The sequence below is a fragment of the Neolamprologus brichardi genome, chromosome 14 (assembly GCF_056152115.1).
Source record: "Neolamprologus brichardi isolate AB-2024 chromosome 14, ASM5615211v1, whole genome shotgun sequence".
Lineage (NCBI taxonomy): Eukaryota > Metazoa > Chordata > Actinopteri > Cichliformes > Cichlidae > Neolamprologus > Neolamprologus brichardi.
Genome location: NC_142117.1, coordinates 3,956,034 through 3,978,131, shown reverse-complemented (window position 1 = coordinate 3,978,131; position 22,098 = coordinate 3,956,034). Strand labels below are relative to the sequence as shown.

Sequence of the window (22,098 nt, the reverse complement as noted above, 5' to 3'; positions counted from 1 at the left end):
ACACACAATGACAGAGGCACGGTTCTCAACTTTGTGCTTACAAAGGAGTGTTTTGGGTAAAACCCCGTCCATGTTGTGTTGTTTTGTGGCCTGTCTGCATGCTTCAGATCGGGTGAGGTGCGGACACAAAGTATTGTTGTCTTGCAGCGGAATTGCAAACGATGGGGGCGCTCTCTGCGGCTTCTTTGTTTAGCTTTACTATGATTTTGGTACTTTTTACTGTTTTTTAACCACCTGGTCTATTGTTATTGATGAATGAACTAAATTCCCAGACATGGACTAAAACTCCACAGACTAAAATTGGATTAGGCCTATTTTATAAACTAGGTGCCAGATTGATATAAAAATCACGGTGTTTGTAAAGACTTTGGTGCAAACGATGGCTTTTGGATCAGCACTATTGCTCTATAGTCCTAAAAAAAAAGTTTTTAGTTAGGGATGCAACGATACCAATTTCTTCAAACCGATACGATACCGATACTTGGATCTGAGTACTTGCCGATACAGAGTACAAAAAAACGATACTTCTACCACACACACACACACAAATACAATGAATTGGAAGACAGGTTTTATTATATTCCCTGCTGATAAAAAATAAAATCTTAATAAAAATGACCACAAAAACATTTCAAGTGAAAAATAAGCACTTCTGTTAAATTATTGCAGAGTCTCCACATTGTAATTTTACAAAATATCACTGAACTATTGGCACTGTCTCGAGCTTTCAGAATAATAAATAAACACTTCTGTTTGGAATAAAATAAATACAAATTAGGTTTGAGAATAAAATAAACTGTTAAATTATTGCAGAGTGTCCATATTGTAAACAAACAAACAAAATAATTATTATTAAATAAATAATAAATAAAATAATAATTGGCCCCCTAGTGGCCAATCAAAAAAACTACAACAGAAATGACAAGCCACCCTCTGATTAATGAAATAAGTTGGTATCGGTTCATGGTATCGGTTAACTTTTACGAGTATGAGTACACACACATTTTACAGTATCGGCCCCGATACCCGATACCAGTATCGGTATCGGTGCATCCCTAGTTTTAGTCATAGAAACATAGTCGGCCTGTTTCGCAGCATCCTTTAAGCCTCGTCCTACACTGAGGAAGACTGCTTGTAAGAAAGGAAACTAGTCAGTTTTCATTTTTGTTCACTTGGAAACAGATCAGAGTATTTAAAGGACATTTAACAGAGGCCACGTTTCCAAAGTGAGGATTAACAGGTGAATCTTTTTGTCTGTGACTAAATCTTGCACAAAGCTGCTTTATGGCAACTGCACAAGCCACCGAGCCACAAACTTTTTGTTAAGGTTTCTCATCTTACTACAAATCTTCAGTTGTTTATTGTATATATTACAGGAACAAATTGTTCTTGTATAAATCTCACCAAAGCTTAACCCCTCCCCCCCAAAAAAAGCATAACCACAGCAGCTCTTACCTAATTCGAGCCTTCTTATTGGGGATAAAAACTAGAAATAATGAACCTCATCACCCCTCTTGCTTGCACTTGATTCGCTTCGGGCAGTCAGAGCTACAAGGTGGCCCTTCAATCACCTAACTGTGGGGTCACTGCACAAAAACCAGCAGAATAAAGCTTTCGACTGTGTTTATGATCCCTGACTGAAGGGAGCTGGCTCACTGCTGCAGATGTGACTTGATAACAAAAAAATGTATGACTTATGTTAGCTGAAGGATATCAAACAAAGTGAAAAATGGACACTATGTCCAAAACGCAAGTGTTATTGTAAGCTGATTTTTGCAATTCAAAACCAAAGCATGATCTCTGATAAAAAGCAATAAACTTCATTTATCAATATTCCAAGGCCTCTGTTTTATAAAGGTCAACACTACATTACCAGAGAAACATGCCTGACACATGTTTTCAGACTAAACCATGTACTTCACTGCTGAAAAGTGTTTTTTCCGGATGTTTCTTTGCCAGCCTCATGTCAAAATCCTTTTCTGCAAAAGACTTGTGATTACTTATCACCCCTCAGCTCATCTGTTTTCACTTATGTTGCTGTGATGTTACATTAATGGTTTGTGGAATTCATTCAAGCCAGAAGCTTTTATGTCTTGTAAATTAAATTTGATTGGGTTGAATTTTTCTGTCTCTTAATGCTGCTGCATGCACAAATGTGAGATTTCTGGCCACTTAGTGACCACTCCTTCACACTAAAAGTTCACATAGTATTTGTGTTTTGCATGTAAGTCAGAGTTGGTTCGTGTTATGTCTGGTAATTAAAAAAAAAAACTCAAACAGTTTGACAGGCTTCCAATTTTAAACTGTGTGTAAACTCGAAACAGCAGAGACAGTGAACGGCACTCACCATTGCATTTAAAGCCCATCTCCTTGCCGCATCTCTTAGAGCAGCCATCGCCATCCAACAGATTACTGTCATCACATTCTTCCGTCCTACAGAGGGATTATCAATCATCATTATCAATGCCCTGTGTAATTAATCGCCAATGTTATCAGCATGTTAATGTGCAACATACCCCTGTATGAGGCCATCGCCACAGTAAGACTGTCCATGTGTGTAGAGAAGCGGTGGCGAAGCATCACTGAGCTGACCATCAGCTTCCACCTGGATTGTGTATTTGTACTTAACTCCCTGTGTAACAAACCTGAGAAGAACAAGAACAGAGACAAGAAACTGTTGTGTAATGTTTCCTTTGGCATTATAAAACTATAACAGAAGATTGTTCCAGCCTTCAAAGGAGCACTTACCCACATTTTTACTGCATTGTGTTATGAACTGATCATATAATGTTTATAGGCTTGATTATAAATGGCTTTGAGTCAGTCGATACTTAATAAAATAAGAATTTTGTGCACAATGGTGCCAGTTTGCTGTACTTTTTAAAAAAGAAATACTGTTGTGCAATGTAGGAAGGAAGCGTTGTATTTATTATGTTTCCAAACAGATTCATTATGGTGGAATTTGCTCTCCCTGTAACCTTGTATTATCCAGTGACCTTAAAGCCTCGTAGCAGGAAGTATGTGTAACAATACCACGGCTAATGTGTCTGGACTATTGATCTGTTTTGGTGCGCTGAGGCTATAAAAAGACCATCCTCCCTGTTTTCTTAGCACAAATAAACTGCCCCTGCATCCACCTGGGGTAGACCACGAGTATCACACAACTGCATTATCTAAGGTGTGTCCAATTTCACCAGACTCTAGAAATCTCCTTTATTAATTATGTATAAGTGAAGGAAATGAAGGTTGTGAAAAACGTCCTCATTTCCTGTTGATCTAAACTGTATCTATAGTCAGCTATATCGTCCACCCTTCTGCCACAACTCCTGTCTCTTCTTTGTTCTTAGAGGCCTGACATTACTTGATGATATACATCAACATCATGACCATCTGCCCAATAATGTGTTGGTCCCACCTTTTTCTGTCAAAACAGTCCCGTCCCACTGAGGCATGGAGTCCTCTAGACCCCTAAATGTGTGCTGTGGTATCTGCACCAAGATGTTCCCAACAGATCCTTTAAGTCATTGCAAGGTGGGGCCTTCGTGGATTGGACTTGTTTGTCCAGCATGTCCCACAGATTCTTGAACGAAGACCATGACAACACTTCAAACTCATTATCGTACTCCTCAATCCATTTCTGAACCATTTTTCTTTGTGCCAGTGTGCATTGCACTGCTTCCTCCAGCTTGCCTTCTTGCCCGACTACAATAAGTCGGCAAGCCACATGATGTGAAAAAGGACATAATCATCACACCAGGCCACCTTTTTCCATTGCTTTGTGGTCTAGTTCTGATGCTCATGGGCCCCATTGTTCTGGTTGTATTGGTCAGCATGGGCACCATGACAGGTCTGCAGGTAACGACATACACAATAAACTGCGATGCACTGTGTATTCTGACATCTTTCTATCAGAATGAGCAATTTTTTGGCATTTTGAGCTTCGGTAGTTTGTCTGTTGGATCGGATCAGCCTTCACCCCCCCAACTGTATCAGTGATCCTTGACCCTGTCGCTGATTCCCCGCTGTTTTTTTTCCTGAACCACTTTTGATGGATACTGATCACTGCAGACTGCAGCTACTGATTGGAAGGTTGGTGGTTCGATCCCTGGCTCTCCCTGGTCTACATGCCAGAGATACTAACCCTAAGTTGCTCTCTGATGCATCCATTGGAGTATGAATGCGTGTGAATGTCAGATAGTAAGCACTTTAAAAGCATAGAAAACAGTCCTTGTGTGAATAGGTGTGAATGGGTGAATGTGGCATGTTGTATTAAGCACTTTGAGTACTCCAAAGTCCATTTACCATTTACAGGAGCTTTGGAGATGCTTTGACTCCATCATCTAGCCATCACAAATTGGTCCTTGTCAAACTTCTCAAATTCTCACACTTGCACATTTTCCTGCCTTTAATACATCAAATTTAAGGACATAATGTTCACTTGCTCCCTAACATATCCTACAAACTAACAGGTGCCAGGATGATAAGATAATCAGTGTTCTCTCTAGTAAACAACAAGTAAAAATTCATTCACCACCAGTGTTGATCAAGTTACATGAAAAAAGTAATCAGTAACTAATTACTGATTACTTCCCCAAAAAAGTAATCCCGTTACTTTACTGATTACTTATTTTCAAAAGTAATCAATTACTTAGTTACTTAGTTACTTTTTAAAAACACGATTTACAACCTGAATAGGTGATAAAGTGATAGATCTTTCAGCCCAATTCTACTTTTTCTGCATAATCATCATACAAAATGTAATCAAATGGAAAAGTCTCTTTTTAAAACTTGTTTTATTAGTTTTAATCTTTTAACTTTATGCATCAAGCAAAAATTTAATTATATGCAACATTCTCTGACTGGAAGAAATTAGTTTAACATTTAAACCTATTTTCTGCACATTCCAGCACATAAAATAAAATATTTTTTTGTGTTTACACTCAGTCTTTCAAATAGATGCAAGTAAAACACAGCAGAAAATAAATAAAGTCAAAGACTAGCGGTCCTGTTGCTCTATTTTCACCTGTAAAGCAGGAGTGGGGTAGGCGGAGGTTTACCCTGGTGCAGGTGTGCAGCGGTCAGTGGAAGAATCCGCGAGTTTCTCTGTGAGTTTCCCATTACGTCGTAGCTACTCGGTGCTTGTTTGGAAGTTTAGGGTTTTTTTCGCTGTAAAAAGAAGTTTTCTTCCCACGCACAACGGACACTAATGTTTTTGTCACTTTTTATGGAATCAAACTCAAAGTAAGGTCAGTACTTCCACGCTTTAAACGCTGCACGCTCATACTCTCTCTGCACTCGATATATGATCCATTGTTGATCTGCACACAGCTGTTGTCACGAACGTCGCACTCGCTTACGTCACTGTCATGAGACATTCTCGCAAAAAATCACGGTTTTAGTAACGCAGTAACGCAGCATTCCTACGGGAAAGTAACGGTAATCTAATTACCGTTTTTTTCAATAGTAATCCCTTACTTTACTCGTTACTTGAAAAAAGTAATCGGATTACAGTAACGCGTTACTGCCCATCTCTGTTCATCATAAACCATTTTTCAGAATGAACTCAACATATGTAGTTGCCATGGTGATTTCTCTTACATCTACAAGTGCTTGTATAAAAAGTTCAGTGCAAGTGACAAAAGGCAGAAGGTGAAATAAACTATTCAACCCTGACTATAGGAGAAGCAGTTCTGCATGGTGTTAGTAAAAGTGTGGTCTTATAAAACTCCCGTTCACAGACGCCAAACGTGATTGAAGAATTTTTTATGAATAATGAAAAAAAGACGTGGAACAAGAAGTTCAAATCATCAGACTTGTACTTGTGTATAAACCTGGTGAACGCATGAAAAGGACACGACTGATTGTCACTTTCTGAAAGTGCTCGAATAGTCAGACACACGTCATCTATTCCAACGTTGCAAAGGTACAGGCAGGGAAATTCCTGTTTGTCCATGTCACAAAAGAATTGTTGGATATCTGAAGAAGTCCTCTGTTATTCACACCCACTTTAATTTGTCCAGCTGTGTCGAGGTGAAAAGAAGCCAGAGTTTTAACTTTCTCTCGCTCACTCTCTTTTTTTTATTGTTTTAGGATGGGCCATGGTTATACACAACAGATAACTGATTGGGGTTAGTGGTGAGGTTGGGTTCAGCTTAGAGCAAAGGGAAACACATCAGTGGAGCAACTTTGAAACAGGCTTTCTGGAACACTTTTAGTTTCCAGTGTTGCCAGACAATAAGCTGCATGTACGACAGCGTAAAGCATCAACTATTTCTGTAGCTTCTGTTTGTTTTTATCCACTGATTTAAAAAAAAATCACATTGGATATTAACAGTGTGGGTTTTTGATTAATTAACCAGTCATATAGTCCTTACGCACTCATCCTTTCAGCATATACTGCAAGTTCAGATGCAGGAAATGGCCAAGCATCTGATCCAGGCAGCCACTGGTGTTTATGGCTCACATTTGGTTCATATTCCAAAAAGAAAGAGATCTTAATCTGCTTACTTTGCTTCACCTCTGGTGTGCTTTTGCCTCCATCAGCCCCCTGTTACCACAGTTCACTCTCCCTTCTCCTTCCCTCACCAACAATGTGCTTCACTTCAAGTTCCTTTGCCTCAAACCTCTACTCTGTCCACACCTCTCATTTGTGTCTCTCTGTATGCCTGTATATCTTTTTCAATTGCTGCTGTCCCTCCTCCCTTCGCCTCTTTTTCATCTCCCCTACTCTCCATTATCCCACCCGCCCTTCCTCGCTCTCCCCTCCTTTCCAAACTCATTGCTCTTAAACTCTCCCGTCTCCTCACATCAACCCCTCTTTGCCCTCCTCAGTCCCACATAACTCAATTCCCCGTGGTTCTTACATCTTTTTGCACTTAGACACAGCTTGTGTAACATAGGAGACGTGTTCCATGAAAAATAAACTGTTTTTGAAGCTGCGTCCACCTAACATCCCCATACCCCCTTGCTTTGTAAAACAACAACAGCTTCCCAGAAAATCAAAGTGCCACTGCATTTGAAATCATTCCCAAATGATCTCCAATCATGCGACACTGCTGTCACGTCCTGGCAGGTACTTATCAGCTTTTTGTGTGTATAAGAAAAGCATTAGAGACGGGGTATTTTTATACAGAGGGCTGTTATTTGCTGAGACTTAGAAAAGAAAAACTGGCTTGTGGATTTACCGTACATTTGGATTCCAGTAATCATTTGGACACCCCGCACTACGAGACAGGATACAAACTGATTCATCTTAACCCTGAAACTTCAGCAAGCCTTTGATTAAGTATATGGTTGCTGAAACAGATTTGGATCAGTATCCACACTCGGCATCCCCATGTTGGAAACATTTGTGTTCAAAGTTTTTCAAACAAAACAAAACCCAAACACTTTAAAGAGACAGATATCTGTGGATTAGTGGATCTGAGGACACACACATGCTGTGCTGTACAATCTGCAGTCAATGCCGCCCTTAAATAACCTTCACCTGATTTTCCTCAGAGCTGTACAGCATTAGCTGTTTCTACTTCATCCATAATGCAACAGAAGTATAGATATAGGTAGTAGAGATTAGGGCTGCCACAAACGATTATTTTGATAGTCGACTAATCAGATCATCATCCATTGGACGTAAAACTACAGCTTATTGCACCAGCAGCATCTGCTCTTATATAACTATAATTAGCTTACAGCTTTAAGTGTTTAAGGTATGTGCTAACTAAAAATAAAGACAAGATGATAGTTTATTAAATTTTAATGAAATTTGCAGATTGTTTCGGTGAAGTTTAATAAACTCCTTGCTATCTAAAATATAACAGGACACCGGAGTAAATTCTCGAGCATCTCACACTTCTGATAATCAGCTGTCTGCTTGATGTTTATTCAGCTGTGTAAAAACTATAACTTTAATCTCAGCCAAACCGATTTACTCAGGAACAAATAAAATACTAAAAAAAAAGCCAAACAATAACATTTTTAAGTTATCTAAGTGACTTATATATATTTAACCTGAGTAGCGAAAGACGGCGGTGGGTTTGAAAACGATTAGCCGGGAGTCCGGTGTTCTCACGGCTCTAGTGAGCCTAGCCCCCGGCTAGCTATCGAGCTAGTGGCTAACAGACGTCTCCGAAAACGTCGGAGCGCTTTTGAAAATATGTGGTGTCTTGATAAACTGAGCAGATATTTGAGGTTTACACAGCTACATTCTCGCCTGAAAATATGTTAAACGTTTATTTTGTGACCCAGAAAGAATAATAAGAGTAATATTAAAGCTAACTAGCTGCCGCCATTGTTGGAAACTGAGCTGGGCTGCGCTATGAATTCTGGGACACAGCTTCTTCTTCGAGGTTTAACGGCAGCTGGCATCCTTGTACATGCAGTGCTGCCATCTTCTGTTTGAGTCCGTTATTACACTCTTAAATCCTACTACTTATTCCTGCGTCTTTCAGGATCTTTCAAAGCTTCATACGACGTGTCGACTAATCGTGGCAGCCCTAGTATAGATATTCAGAGAACCAAGAATGTCAAAGGAGTTTTGTGTGGTCTGAGAAAAAAACAGAAAGCCATCTTGTTACCTGTGAGTGAAACATAGTAAATCAGATGGGTCAGGTAGCCTTTACCTGTCCGTGAATGTCTGCTGGGTCTGTGGTAAGGGGGCTTTACTGGTGAAAGGTGGCTGACGGCGAATGTGGTAGAGTAGAGGCTGGCAGCTGGAGCACAGAGGGCTGCCAGGGCCTGAAGACAGCATGGCTGCGTCGATCTCCATTTTCTCATCAAAGGTGCAGAGTTTTATGGCAGCGATGGCAACGTTGTGGGTGTCGAGGCGCATGGTGAGGGGTAAGTCACAGAACACATGCTGGGGTCCCAGGTTAATACTTTTCCCTGTGTCTGAGATCAGCTCGATGTTGGCTATCGCTGGGTTGTCTGCAACAGGGTAAAATGTTGGTGAGTTATGCAGCACATCTCCAACAAAGACATTTTCCCATTTAGGTAAACAGAATGTATGGCTGCATGGAAGGAGGTTTCTTTAATGGAAGTAAATGTATTTGTCTGCCACCATCCAGAAAAGGAAGACTGCGCCTCACCTGTTGTGATTAACTTGCACCTGATCCCTGGCTACGTTTGCTCACTAACAAAGAAATGAACAGTCTCTCATTTTAATGAAGAGATATGGTACATCAACCAAAAATATTACAGATTACAATCAATCAATCAGATCTCAATTAGTAACATGCACAGAGTCAATTTCTTCCCTTCCAACCTCTTCATTGGAAGAGTACCTGGGTAAGACCAAAAGCTTTCAAAGGACATCAGGGACAAGATTGTACTGGACTACAAGACCATCAGCAAGAAGCTCAGTGCAAAAGTGACAGTCATCAATCACGCCGAGTCTGGAGGTCCATGGAAGATCTTGCCTATTGTCGGGGTGGTTGTAGCTCAGGTGGTAGAGCGGGTCACCTACTCAAGGAGACCTGAAGGTTGGTGGTTCGATCCCAGGCTCCTCCAGTCTACATGCCAAATATCTTTGGGCAAGATATTAACCCCATGTTGCAAACGATGCATCCATCGGAGTGTGAATGCGAGTCAATGTTAGATAGAAGCACTAAAAACAATTGTATTATTGGGCTGAATGGATGAGTTGTATAAAGTGCTTTGAGTGCTCAATGACAGTAGAAAAGTGCTATATAAGAACCTGGGGTTAGGATGACCATGAGAAAAGTGGTGGAAGAGCTTGTTAATTATCTGATTGCAGTTGGGACCACAGTCACCAAGAACACCACAATGGATTGAAATCTTGCAGCACCCACAAGGTTCCCCAGCTCGAGAAGGCACATGTACATGCGAGCCTAATTTTGCATCTTCATGATTTTCACTTGGGAGAGAGTGCTGTGGTCAGATGAAACCAAAATCAAGCTCGTTGGCATCAATTTGACCAAATGTGTTTGAAGGAAGGGAAATGCTGAATGTGACCCAAAGAAAACCATCTCCAGAGTCAAGCATGGAGGTGCAAATATGCTTTGGCATTGCTTTTCTGCTAAGGACAGAGGACAATTTTACCACACTGAAGGACCATTGACAGGGCCCTCTATCATAAAATCTTGGTTGAGACAAGGACAGGTTATCCAGAATGATAAAAACCACGAAGGGAACAAAGGAGTGGCTAATGAAGAAGCACATTGTGGTCTGGCCAGAAGTGACCTAGCCAGTCTCCAGAAATGTAGTCCTATAGAAAATCTGTGAATGGAGCTGAAGCTTCAAATTGCCAAGTGGCAGCCAAGAAATCTAAAGAGTTTCTGCAAAGAGAGGTCTGCTGAAATCCCTCCTGAGATCTGCGCAAATCTGGTGACGAACTACAACAAAAGTCTTACTGCTGTGCTTGCCAACAAGGCTTTTTCTACCAAGTACTAAACATCTTATTTCACTCTATGAGAAGCAAATCAATTCATAAATTGTATGTTAAGTGGTCTTTTTTCTGGATTTTTGGTTGATATTCTGTCTATCATAAAAGTATCAAAACTACCCAACACTGTCTACTTCTTTGTAAGCGAGCAAAACGTACAATTTCAGCAGGGGATCAAATAATGAATTTCCCCACAGTGCCTATTATTCAGAACTGACGAGTATTTATTATGGAGTGACACTTACTCGCAGAGATATACGTGACCCAGAGCGTAAGGGCGTGTGGAACAATGGGGTGCAGGAACCTCAGTGTGAGGGTGCAGCCCTCTGTGTCCGGACATGGTGACGTCACGTTGGTGTCATACAGGCTAAACTCAGGACTCCACGCTTGGAGACTGGGATCACATGGCTGTTCCACATCAGGCGGTCCTGTTGACGACATCACACAGACACACATGTTGGTGCTGTTGTGTTACAAGTGTTCCCAATGACTTCATTCATTTTACTCTAAAGCACAGAACAACCCATGTATGCAGGAATTAATCCAAACTGATATATGATGAGATTAGAAACAGTGTAGTGAGCATTCAGCTGACTCCAGAAAATACAAAAGTACACCTTGGAGACTCAATAGACTGAGTGTCTGAGTTAAAAAATAGATTTTTTTAGACCCATACTCACACTTAAATAAACTGAATTTCTATTTACCTTCAGTGAAGGACTGTGGTTGCAAAAAAGGGGTGTGTCTCACTGGCAAACTGGACAGCAGCACAAAGATCCAGACAGCAGCACAAAGATCCAGACAGAGCATATTTCTAGGGATACATTGCATGCATGCTTCTCCAAATGAGGGAATTTATACATGTAAAATGAGGCTGTTACACTGAACCAATCAACAAAGACACAAACTGCAACAGTGATGAAGTTCTTTGTGTATTTCTGTGTCTGTCTGTCACAAAGTCCTCCATACTTTTTCTGCCGCAGCAGAGAAACATCCAGAGACTGCTGTCAGCAACACTGCAGCCAGGCTTTTAACACTTCCAAAGAGAAGTGACCAGATTACACCAGCCACTGGCAATCTGTGAGTTTCAAAAATTGATTTTTAAGATTTTAGTGCCTTTCAGCCTTGATTAGTCTGGGCTCTGCCTACGGGGAGAGAGAGAGGGTGAAAGGGAGACAGAGGTGCTTGTACCTGATTCTCTAAAGATAAATGGACTTTGCACCCCGGGCCCTCAGTTATGGAACTCGCTGCCTTACCCAGAAAGCTGAAGCAAACCTGTTCAGCTACATCTTACTGCAATGATCACTGCATATGCATGTAAGCCTGTCCTCTAACTCCTCCTAGATGCATTGATCAATCTGGATTGAACTTACTATATACACTGCCAAGGGTACCAGGATTATCAATATCTATATAGCTTTAGGGAATTAAATTATTAACATTATGTGTAGTAGCTAGCAACATTAGATCAACATAAGCTGGGATGACATTGAAATGGGAATCTGTCAGTGTTGGTTTGAAGTAGAGACAAACCTGTCAGATATACTATAGTGCAGCGGTCCCCAACCCCCGGGCCTCGGACTGGTACCGGTCCGTGAGTCGTTTGGTACCGGGCCGCGAGAGTTGAGGCTCAGGTGTGAAATGTATAGTTTTCAGAGTTTTTATCGGTTTTCAGCGTTATTTTGTTATCGTTTTTATCATTTACTCGGTTTTCCTGGGTCTTTTCACGTGTGTTATGAATAAATCTTCTTTTTTTCGGTACCGGTACTAGTTTTATTTTGTTGTATTTATCCGCGACACCTTAAAGGCCGGTCCGTGAAAATATTGTCGGGCATAAACCGGTCCGTGGCGCAAAAAAGGTTGGAGACCGCTGCTCTTAATTGTTGTGACACGTGTTCAAAATGCAGAGAGGTGCGCTCGATTTGCCACACGGAGCAGCACGAGAGTAAAGCACGAGGGAGGGGCTAATAATCGGCTCAGTCATTTTTAATGATCGTTGAAAGCCCAGATCGTAATCGTGATTAAAATTCGATTAATTGAGCAGCCCTAAGTGGTGTGCATGTTAAGTTTCTTCTTCTGCTGCCACATTAAAAGCTACAAAAAAAAGAAACAGACTGTTCGGTTGTTTCAAAAGCAACTCTTATCTCCCTTCTGCAGATTAAGCTCTAGTCGATATAATAATACTTGAGATCAGATTAGGTTTTTGAAATAATTCAAGTGGATGCATTTTAAAGTGATCGCTGAGGAATATTACCAGTAAACACGTAATCCCTTACGATCCTCTAGTTTCAACACAGCCTGCTTTTTATGTTTATACAACCATTCATGGGCATCATATTATTACAACACTCACAGACACCTCACAGGAGACCTTCATGCCCTGAAAATATTAATTTTGCCTAAATGCCGTGAAAATATTGTCGGGCATAAACCGGTCCGTGGCGCAAAAAAGGTTGGGGACCGCTGTTATAGTGGGTAGATTTGATGTTTAGGTAATGCTACCAGTGAAATGTCATTGTCAAGCAACTCAGATCAAACTGTCCAAAAGAAGCAGATTAATCTACTCTGATTAACATAGCGGTGATTTTAATTTCAATATGGTGTCTTCATCTGTATTTATAAGTAACTGAAAATACATTTCCCAGTGTTACTTCTAAAAACTACAAGCAAGCTGACTTTCTTTTGGAACGGAAAGTGGAATTTTCCTGCTGACAAAGTTACAACCATTCACTTAAAGATGGCGTTCATTCAAGAACGCAGGAAGTAACATCATTACAGCAGGCGCAATGAGTTGTTAATTGTTCGAGCGTTAGTGATTAGCACAATGGAATCACAGTATGGCACAATTCTTATGAGCTGTCTCAGGTGAAATCCAAATAAAATCAACACGCTAAAGAGGTGTTACATATTTCACACCCACTATGATTAACCATGTCGAAGCACAGTCAGAAGGACAATTAATGCGAAGATTGGTCTCTAAATGAGTGTGTAAAGACCCATAAAATGGAAATGGACATTTTTGGGGGCTTACCACATTTTCCAAGCTACCAACATACGACTTTATTATAATCGTACAGCCCAGAGTAAAAGTAAGCAAATGGGAACCATCTTTAATGCTAAGAGAGAAGTGGAGCTGCTGCCCGTGTGGAACAGGTGTACTTACCATGGAAACCGCTTCAATAAACAGCTTGTGATAAGCGTTAAAGAAGAGAATATGAAACTACTGCATTTTGATACAGGATGAGCATTACCTGAGAAGCCTTTTAAGCTTTTGATGCAGTTACCATCTATTTAGTTTTCCACTGACTGACTGAGTAAATGAAATGAGCAAAGACTGTCTGTCATGTTGACAAACCCAGATAGAATTACCATCCAACGGCTCCACTCTTTCCTTCAGACTTTTTTTTGGTTTTCCTTCCTAAAGGCTTCCTCTCACTCATCTGTTCTTCTCTCACGCTAGCAGCTTTAACGGGAATACATAATTGAATGTAAGCATTCAGCTAATAAACCACTTTGAAGCAGAATGGGTAGAAAAGCTTTCGCCCTTTACAAATAGTATGTTTGTAACTAGATATTTTCTTTTCAATAAACGAAGAAAATGTGCAGAAGGTTGATTCTGTTCATTTGGATGTAGCAGAAGAAACGTTTCATCACTTCATCTAAGTGACTTCTTCAGTCTCAGCTGACTGCAGTTTCACCAACATTTGCACAATGAAACATCGCGTCTCTGTGGCTTTTAAACCCCAAAACACGCTGCGCCAAAAACTGGTCCACCCCAGGGATCGGGTCCCCCGACACAAACAGAGTAACATAGTGTACGCTGTTACGTGCCAGGAGGATTGCCAGGATTTATACATCGGGGAAACCAAACAACCTCTGGTGAAGAGGATGGCACAACACAGAAGAGCTACCTCGTCAGGCCAGGACTCTGCAGTCTATTTACACCTACAGGCCAGTGGACACTCTTTCAATGATGAGGATGTAACATCCTGGACAGGGAGGAATGCTGGTTTGAGGGCGGAGTCAAGGAGGCCATTTACGTAAAAAGGGAAAGACCATCTCTGAATGGAGGAGGGGGCCTAAGGGTACATCTGTCACCATCTTACAATGCTGTGATTGCAGCGATTCCCCAACTCTCTGTGAATGGTACTCATGGCCATTGATCAGTGGTTGTTGATCAATGGTCATGAGAATTTGCATAATTATGATGAAGGAACTGACCTCCCAGCCCATTGTTCCTTCAGTGGTGCTGGTTTCAGTCATTATGCAAATGAACTGTTTATAAGATTGAAACCTGCAGTCAGTTGAGACTGAAGAAGTCACCTGGATGAGTGACGAAACGTTTCTCCCAGATGAACAGAATCAACTTTTGGAGATTTATTTTCCTGGATGATTGAGAATGCATCAAGACATTTGCACAATGACTGAAACCAGGCAACTGAAGGAACAATGGGCTGTGAGGTCAGTTCCTTAATCTTAATTGTGCAAATTCTCATGACCATTGATCAACAACCACTGACCAAAACCCACTGATCAATGACCATGAGTCCCATTCACAGAGAGTTGGGGAATGGCTGCAATCAGAGCATTGTAAGATGGTGAAAGATGTACCCTTGGGCCCCCTCCTTGGTTCAGAGATGGTCTTTCCCTTTTCACATAAATGGCCTCCTTGATTCCACGCTAGTTTCAATCATTACTCAAATGTACTGTTTATAAGGTTGTGGAAACCTGCAGTCAGCTGAGACTGAAGAAGTCACTGGATGAGTGACGAAGAGTTTCTCCCACTGAAGACGCTACGTCCAGATTAACAGAATCAACTTTTGGGGATTTACTTACCTGGATGATTGAACATGCATCAAGACATTTGTGCGCTCAATTATTATTTTGAGATCCCTATTATTTCTTGACATAGCTTTTTTTCCTTGCACCTTTCTACCGTGTGAAAAGATTTTTTACAGACCTTCAAACATCCATCTTTTTTTCTGATCTCGACAGCACAGTTAACACGAGGCAGCCTTAAAAGCAAACTTTACACGTTCTCATTTTGAAATAAAACTCTGTATTAAGCACATTAAGCAGTTTAATCTCTGACAGCAGCGGTGCATGCTTCCAAACAATTCCGTGTTTTCCCTCAGCCTGAAAATGGACTTAAACCAGTCAATACTGGCACAGGAAGCGTTCTGAGGAGATGTACTTGGTCACTTTTGCCAACAATTTGAGCCAATAGTGTTTTTGCCTTTAAACTTGTGTTTTGGGTTGCCAGCTATGGTGTCCGCAACGAGTTTGTCCAACTTCCCCTCTGCCTCTCCACACTGAATATGTTATTGCCCATCTCCGTTGGCTGACAAAGTGACCCACACATCTGTGGGACAGAGTGAAAAGGGAGCAAGGGAAGCCAGCAGACTGGCTGTCTCCTCAGCTGTGCACATACCACTGTTTAGAGTAAGACTGTAATTGACCCTTTATCATCATTATGGTCCCGCAGCGAATGCGGGAGCAGTAATCCCCCTGTTCTTCCTAGCCGCTTGTTTTCAAAGCATAAATTCCAGCAGAGGATTTCCACATATCTGGTCAGAGTTTTCATGAAAGAGATGGAAAAGTGTTATTGTGTTCATGCATTTGCTCTTTCAGTATTTGCCTTTTTTGTTTCTCATCGTTTTCATTCACTTTGCTTTCTTGTTTCCTTTTATTCCTTCTTGTTTCTTTCCTCCACACCCTATACATCATGTCAAAGGAAATCGTGCTTCTCAAGGATTTATGATTGGAATAACAAGGACCATGTGCTTGCAGGAAGCTAATGTTTCAATGTACAGTGCTACAAGATGCACTTTCTTTGGTTTATGACGGAGGTTGAATGTTTGAAGAGCACCAAAACATTACCCAGAGTAGACGCTTACGTTAATAATCCTCGTTCTCGCTTTGGCTAAAACAAGACAGACACAGAGAGGTCTGTAGCTGAGGTAATTATCATTTAATGATTTTTTTTTGCTTTTTCTTTTTCCAGCAGCCATTAGCCTCGCACGCACCTAAAAGTTACAGATGTGTGTGTTTCTGTGTGTGCGTCTGGGGGTAAAGGGGGGGCTGAATATACGCCAAAAATGTATTTGGCGTATATTCAGCTTGGTGGACGTGCGGATTGATGTGTAACATAAATATATTCCTCAGTTAACCTGCAATTTTTTTATTACCAAAAACTTTACCTGAGGCTTCAGCAAAGTCCCATATTCACTAGTGTTTATATTCAAACTGACCCAAGGAAAAGGATTTATATATTTCTGTGTGCAGCTGATAACAACAAAAGTAAAAGTCTACAATTCTGAACCATTTATTATCTCTGAGATCCAGCTTGTTTTCAATATGCAGATATAAAAAAAAGGAAATTCTATCCTTTTGTGCAGAAAATCACAAAAAGCATGTTTTGACTGACCTGTTGCTTCGTCAGGTGTCCAGTAGCCTGATGTGTCACACAGGCGAGTGGAGGAAGCCTCATAAGCATACTGGTGGAAGATGCCATCTTTCTCACAATCTCCACAATTGATCTCAGATACACGCAATGAGGAGCTGAGGCGAAAGGAAACAGGTCCACTAAATATGGCATTTTTATTCTATATAAACAAAACAAGAAAGCCGAAACTGACACACAAGAAAATTAACCCTTTAAGACCTACCATAGAACCAAGTCCGCCAGAGCTTATATTATATTTTTACATGCTGTGGAGCCATTTTTGGGAGCATTTCAAGTTGATATACATCAATACAACCATTATAGCCCAAATTTTAATAATATGTATGAATTAAGTGAATAGTAATTACATAAATTGCAAAAAAGTGCAATAAACTACAAAAAAACTGAAAATTGTTTTTGTTTTTTTAACATATATTTCTAGTTAGAGAAATTTAAGAGGCTTATCCCTCAAAACTGTAAATACAAAAAAGTTGCACAAAATAGTTTCCCACCACAGGAAATTTATTTTGAGTGTCTACATAGTTTTATTTTTTAAACACACCAATTTTTATATACTGCAAGAAAAACGAGAATAAATATAATAATGCAAATTTGCATAAAAACAGCATATGCATCAAAATAAACTATGTCCAGCAGTGCAATATGAGTCCTAAGCATCCCAGAAACGACACAGAAAGTCAGAAAGTCAAACATAACTTTTAAAAACACCAGTATAGGCTCATGAGGCCCTGATGGTAAAAAAACTAAATTTCCGCGAAAATTACGTCACTTCCAGTTTCGGGCAGGTCATGGCGGACATGCGATAGTTCGTGGTGATGGACGTAGGAAGTGTTATGAACAGCTGATCGGATCGGCAAAGCGTGTTTCTGGAATATTATGTTTTTGTTGCTGCAAGTGCTTTTTATGCAGTTTTTGCAAAGCTATATGTGGAAGGAAACTGTGACCGAGGACAAGCTGATGGCATAAGATGTAAGTACAACTCCTCCGGTTTCATATGCAAAAAAAATTATTGCGCTAGCTCACGTGGTTGCAGAGCTACCGGGATTTAAAAATAGTTACGCAAAACAGAGCGTGCTGCTCTGACCGGCTTTAAAGGGTTAAACATAGTTCGCAAACACAAAGTGGTCGCTAGTTTGACCTGTGGAGGAGGTTATTTCAGGCACCGTCACACTAGTACCTACATGCACTGCAGTAAGTCAACAAGGCGTATGAAATTTCAAACTCTCCAAGGTTGAAATGCCAGCTTTCTTTTGCCCACATCTGGTGATACCACCAGCTGAGAACTCCATAATACACTTCACACTTGTGAGTTGTTTATTCCAATTTCTCCACAGGTGTTTTCGTCCAGATGCTCTCAGTGCAGTGGTGAATACAAAATAAAAAAGACCAATAAAACAATTACTGGAAAGAGTAATCAAATATAACTCCAATGCCTGGTTTTGATTGCATCCAGAACATTTTTAATCACCATACATGACATATAAAGAGACTTGTCCGGTGGAAGCAATGTGCTCATGGCTCACTAATGCAGTTAAATTATGCACATTTTATAAATTGGAGTGTTCATAGAGTGATTTATGTGCACAAGTGATGAAAATTGCAGTTCTTTGTTAATAGTTTTAACCCTGCAAGAGACCTGCCCAGGATTTACGCTGCCTCTTGGACAACCAGACATGTATGGATGGTTAAAAACAGCTTTGAATGGATAGAAACAAAAGAACTCATGCAATCATACCTTTGGTAAAGTGACCCCCTGATAGGTGGGAGCCAATAAATCGAGACAGAATCTGCGCTCTGGTCAGTCACTATGGGGGCCAGTGGGATGGGGGCAGGTTGACGGTCCATCAGCCACTTCTGGTAGACCAAGTCTAGATAGCAGTGCATCCTGGCCACTTGGTTTGGAGTGAAATGGTTGGTGCAGTTATCATCTGTGAAGACAGAAGAATCCAGTAAATCTTTGAGGGTCAAATTAACACACTAGCCTTTAAATAACCAAAGTACTAAACACATGGCTAGAAATAATTACATCAGAGGAGACGCAATTACACATGCCAGTCCTTAACCTCTTAAGCACCCACGCACCAGAAGATGGGCGCAAAGGGAGGAGATCACAGAGATGAGAAAACCACCGGGGGCGTAACAGGTTAATAAGCTTTTGTTGGATTTTTAAATACACTGGGTGGTAACAGCTTGAGAATATGGACAGAAATGACTAAACCATAACATAATTGTTTCAACCTTGTTTCAACCTTGTTTCAACCTTAGCGAACATAATTTCTCAGTTCTATGTAAAACACACTCACATTGATTGATTGATTGATTGATTATACTTTACTTCAGAGTGGATGGTAATTCTCAGTAATGCACTTTTAACTGCCATACTGTTAATAATATTACTGTATATATTACATATACATTGTAACACCTGAGATAATTTCTTTTGAGCATTACAGTAAGAGCATTTCTGCTTCACCTGTGTAACTCATGTAATTGCTGTAAGGAGTGTTCAGGTAGGTGGTGACGCCACATGTGTCGTTGACGGCTCCGGGGTCATGGCAGGCTTTGGATTTAGGTGTTGGGGCAGTGTCAGCACACAGATCACCCGTCTCCATGGATGGGGTGGTCTCCTGCACAGAATATGTATGGTATGCATGGTAAGAGCAGCAGGATCAAAGACATTCCTTCATCTCTGACCTCCTCTCCAGCTGCTCTGGTGCTGGGGGAGCTGAGAAGGTTTTATTATAGGCACATCCTATCTGAAAGATCTGTTTGTTGTGTGGTACGCTTCCTGCTTTTATGATCCTTTTGGTGAGCAGGAGGTCACACAAACGCACCCCCATGACACACACATTCTCACACACACACACGTTCTTGCACATGCATACAGGTGCTCACACATACACATACATAGTGCCTTGTCTTTTAGAACCATAGGGGGGTTTACGAGGGGAGGTGCTTGTGTTGTGTAAACTGTAACTGTCATGGGAATAAAAGGCTACAAGGAGAGCTGCTCTGTGAAGGAGTTGGGCTGGAGACAGGTGAGGAGCGTTAAGCTCCACGGGCCTGGTTCTGACTAGCCTTCCCTCGCTAGCGAGTAAAAGACCGGTTGAAGATGTTCTGTCTCGTCTTCGACCTTCACGAGAAAGTTTTTTCTAAACTAGCGGGGCCTGTGGAAGCACAGACTCAACAAACACATTTAAAGATGCTATTATTAGTTTATTACTTATGTAGGTTTTTCCAATCAGAAATAATTCCATAAATTAGCATTATCACAAACAGCAGGATTTAAAAGTCCTACCTGACATGGATCATCACAGGAGTCCCGTTCGCTCACGCCCTTGAAGACATGGTACAGTCCAAATATGTGTCCCATCTCATGGATCATTGTGTTGGAGTGGCCCGTGGTGCCAAAGTAGGAGGGATTCAGGACCATCCCACCTGGATATAAGCGGTAAAAATCGCAGTATTGGTTACAACATTATTACCTGTGGTTCTTGAAAAGCCAGCCAGATAGAAAATGCAATGTTGTTTAAGTGGCGACGTGAAAAGAGAGAAAAATGATTTGCGATTACCCACTCTGACAGGAAGTAGTGATTTGTGATCTCTGATTGTAACTGTGGTTACAATGTGTCCATGTGACAGACAATAAAAATTGTTACGTTTGGTAAAAGTTGGGTTATGGCTGGGAAATGTCATGGTGAGGGTTAAATGGAAAAAAATGAAGGCTACATAAATATCTGAAACCACTAACGAAGCATGCGAGAGATAACGGTTTAAAAAGACAATTTGGGAACTCCAAAAAACAAAAGCCAACTAAGTGGGAAGCAGATTTTTTTGCAGCATCCTTATAATCACAGGATTAACAGCAGACATGGGTTATTGGTTTTCTAATTAGAAACACTGGCTAAAGACATTAAGCAATGAAGACATTAAATACGTAGACACTAAACAGCAGAGCCTCCACAGACAACTTGTCATCCTCTAACTTGTTGGTCTAAACAGAGACAGATGCCGCGCAGCTGAAATAAATGTCTGAACTTAATTTGCCGCTTTAATTCAAAAATATAATTGTGGCTTTGACCATTAGTGTCAATGCAATAGTTAATATTTTAATACAATTAATAACCACAGAGTAATGACACCATAAAGTGTTTTTTCCTCAGCAACGGCAACATACTGTATTCCCTTTGATACGAAACATCAGAGATAAATAATGGATTTGACTGTGTTCATTAGTCCCATAGCCAGATAGTGTGCACTTCTTTCCTTTACTTTGTCCTTTACTTCAGCGAATATCACCCAACATTAAACAACTCCAAACAAATATGGCTGAGAAAGGGAAAAACAGAAGGCTGAGATGGGGAATGATCAGTGATAAATACACTTTATTGATTTTCTGCTGGTCAAACTGAGATTTTGAATTTTTTGAATTTTTTTAAGGAATGCATTTGTTTTGCTCCGAGTGAGTCGTGTAATATTATTTGCCAGTCAAACTGATGGTTAATGACGAACATGAGACTTGAAATGAACCTGTTATGTTTATGACGTCTCAATAACCAGCTCACACTGTCAGGGTCCTGGGTCCCCTGACCCAGCATGTTTAGTTCTTTGTGATTTTTGTATTATTGTACTTGTGTGAGTTATTCTATGGTTTCTAGTTTCGATCCCTTGCCCTTCATGTTTCTCTGTGTAAGTGTCTGCATGTTTGAGTTTCCCTCTGTGTCTTTCGTTCTTAGAGTCCTCTACCTTATGGTTTGTCTCTGTGTTTCTTAGTTGCTGTCTCCACCGTGTCAAGTTCGCGTCTCTATGTCATACTTCCTGTTTTACTTTGAAGGTCCGTGTCTTATGTGAATGCATCCTTCTTTCCTTGTCTCGTCAGTCCTGATTTCTCCCAGCTATGCCCTCCTTCTGTGTCTCATTCCCCTCGTTACTTCCCAGTGTATTTAAACCCTGTGTTTCTCTGAGTCAGTGTCGCGTCGTCCCTCTTGCTGTGTGGATCTCCCTGTGAGTTTTAGTTTGTTGTTTCCCAGTTTAGTTTAGTTTGTATGTTTTTTCCTGCCAGCCAATAAAGCTGTGACTTTGAGTTAACACCTTGAGTCTGAGCGCCTGCATTTTGGGTCCTACTCCTGCCTGCCACACTGCACTCCTTGACACACTCTATGCTATAATATTACGAAAAACCACATCAAAATATAAAAATATATTATTTGGGCAGCAGGCTGCCAATTATTTG

The 22,098-nt window shown here is 40.7% G+C and overlaps 1 protein-coding gene across 2 annotated transcripts in view; it reads right to left on the bottom strand.

Annotated features, from left to right (window-relative positions):
* pappa2 (pappalysin 2) overlaps window positions 1–22,098 on the bottom strand; it is a 97,519-nt gene that overhangs the window by 52,820 nt on the left and 22,601 nt on the right. For both annotated transcript variants that reach the window (XM_087850664.1, XM_087850665.1), the window contains exons 6-13: window positions 20,164–20,303; window positions 19,339–19,492; window positions 18,601–18,793; window positions 16,827–16,960; window positions 10,645–10,827; window positions 8,619–8,922; window positions 2,517–2,645; window positions 2,348–2,433 (exon numbers count right to left, since the gene is read on the bottom strand). In XM_087850664.1, coding sequence (XP_087706790.1) covers window positions 2,348–2,433; window positions 2,517–2,645; window positions 8,619–8,922; window positions 10,645–10,827; window positions 16,827–16,960; window positions 18,601–18,793; window positions 19,339–19,492; window positions 20,164–20,303 — 1,323 coding nt within the window. The remainder of the gene's footprint in view (window positions 1–2,347; window positions 2,434–2,516; window positions 2,646–8,618; window positions 8,923–10,644; window positions 10,828–16,826; window positions 16,961–18,600; window positions 18,794–19,338; window positions 19,493–20,163; window positions 20,304–22,098) is intronic.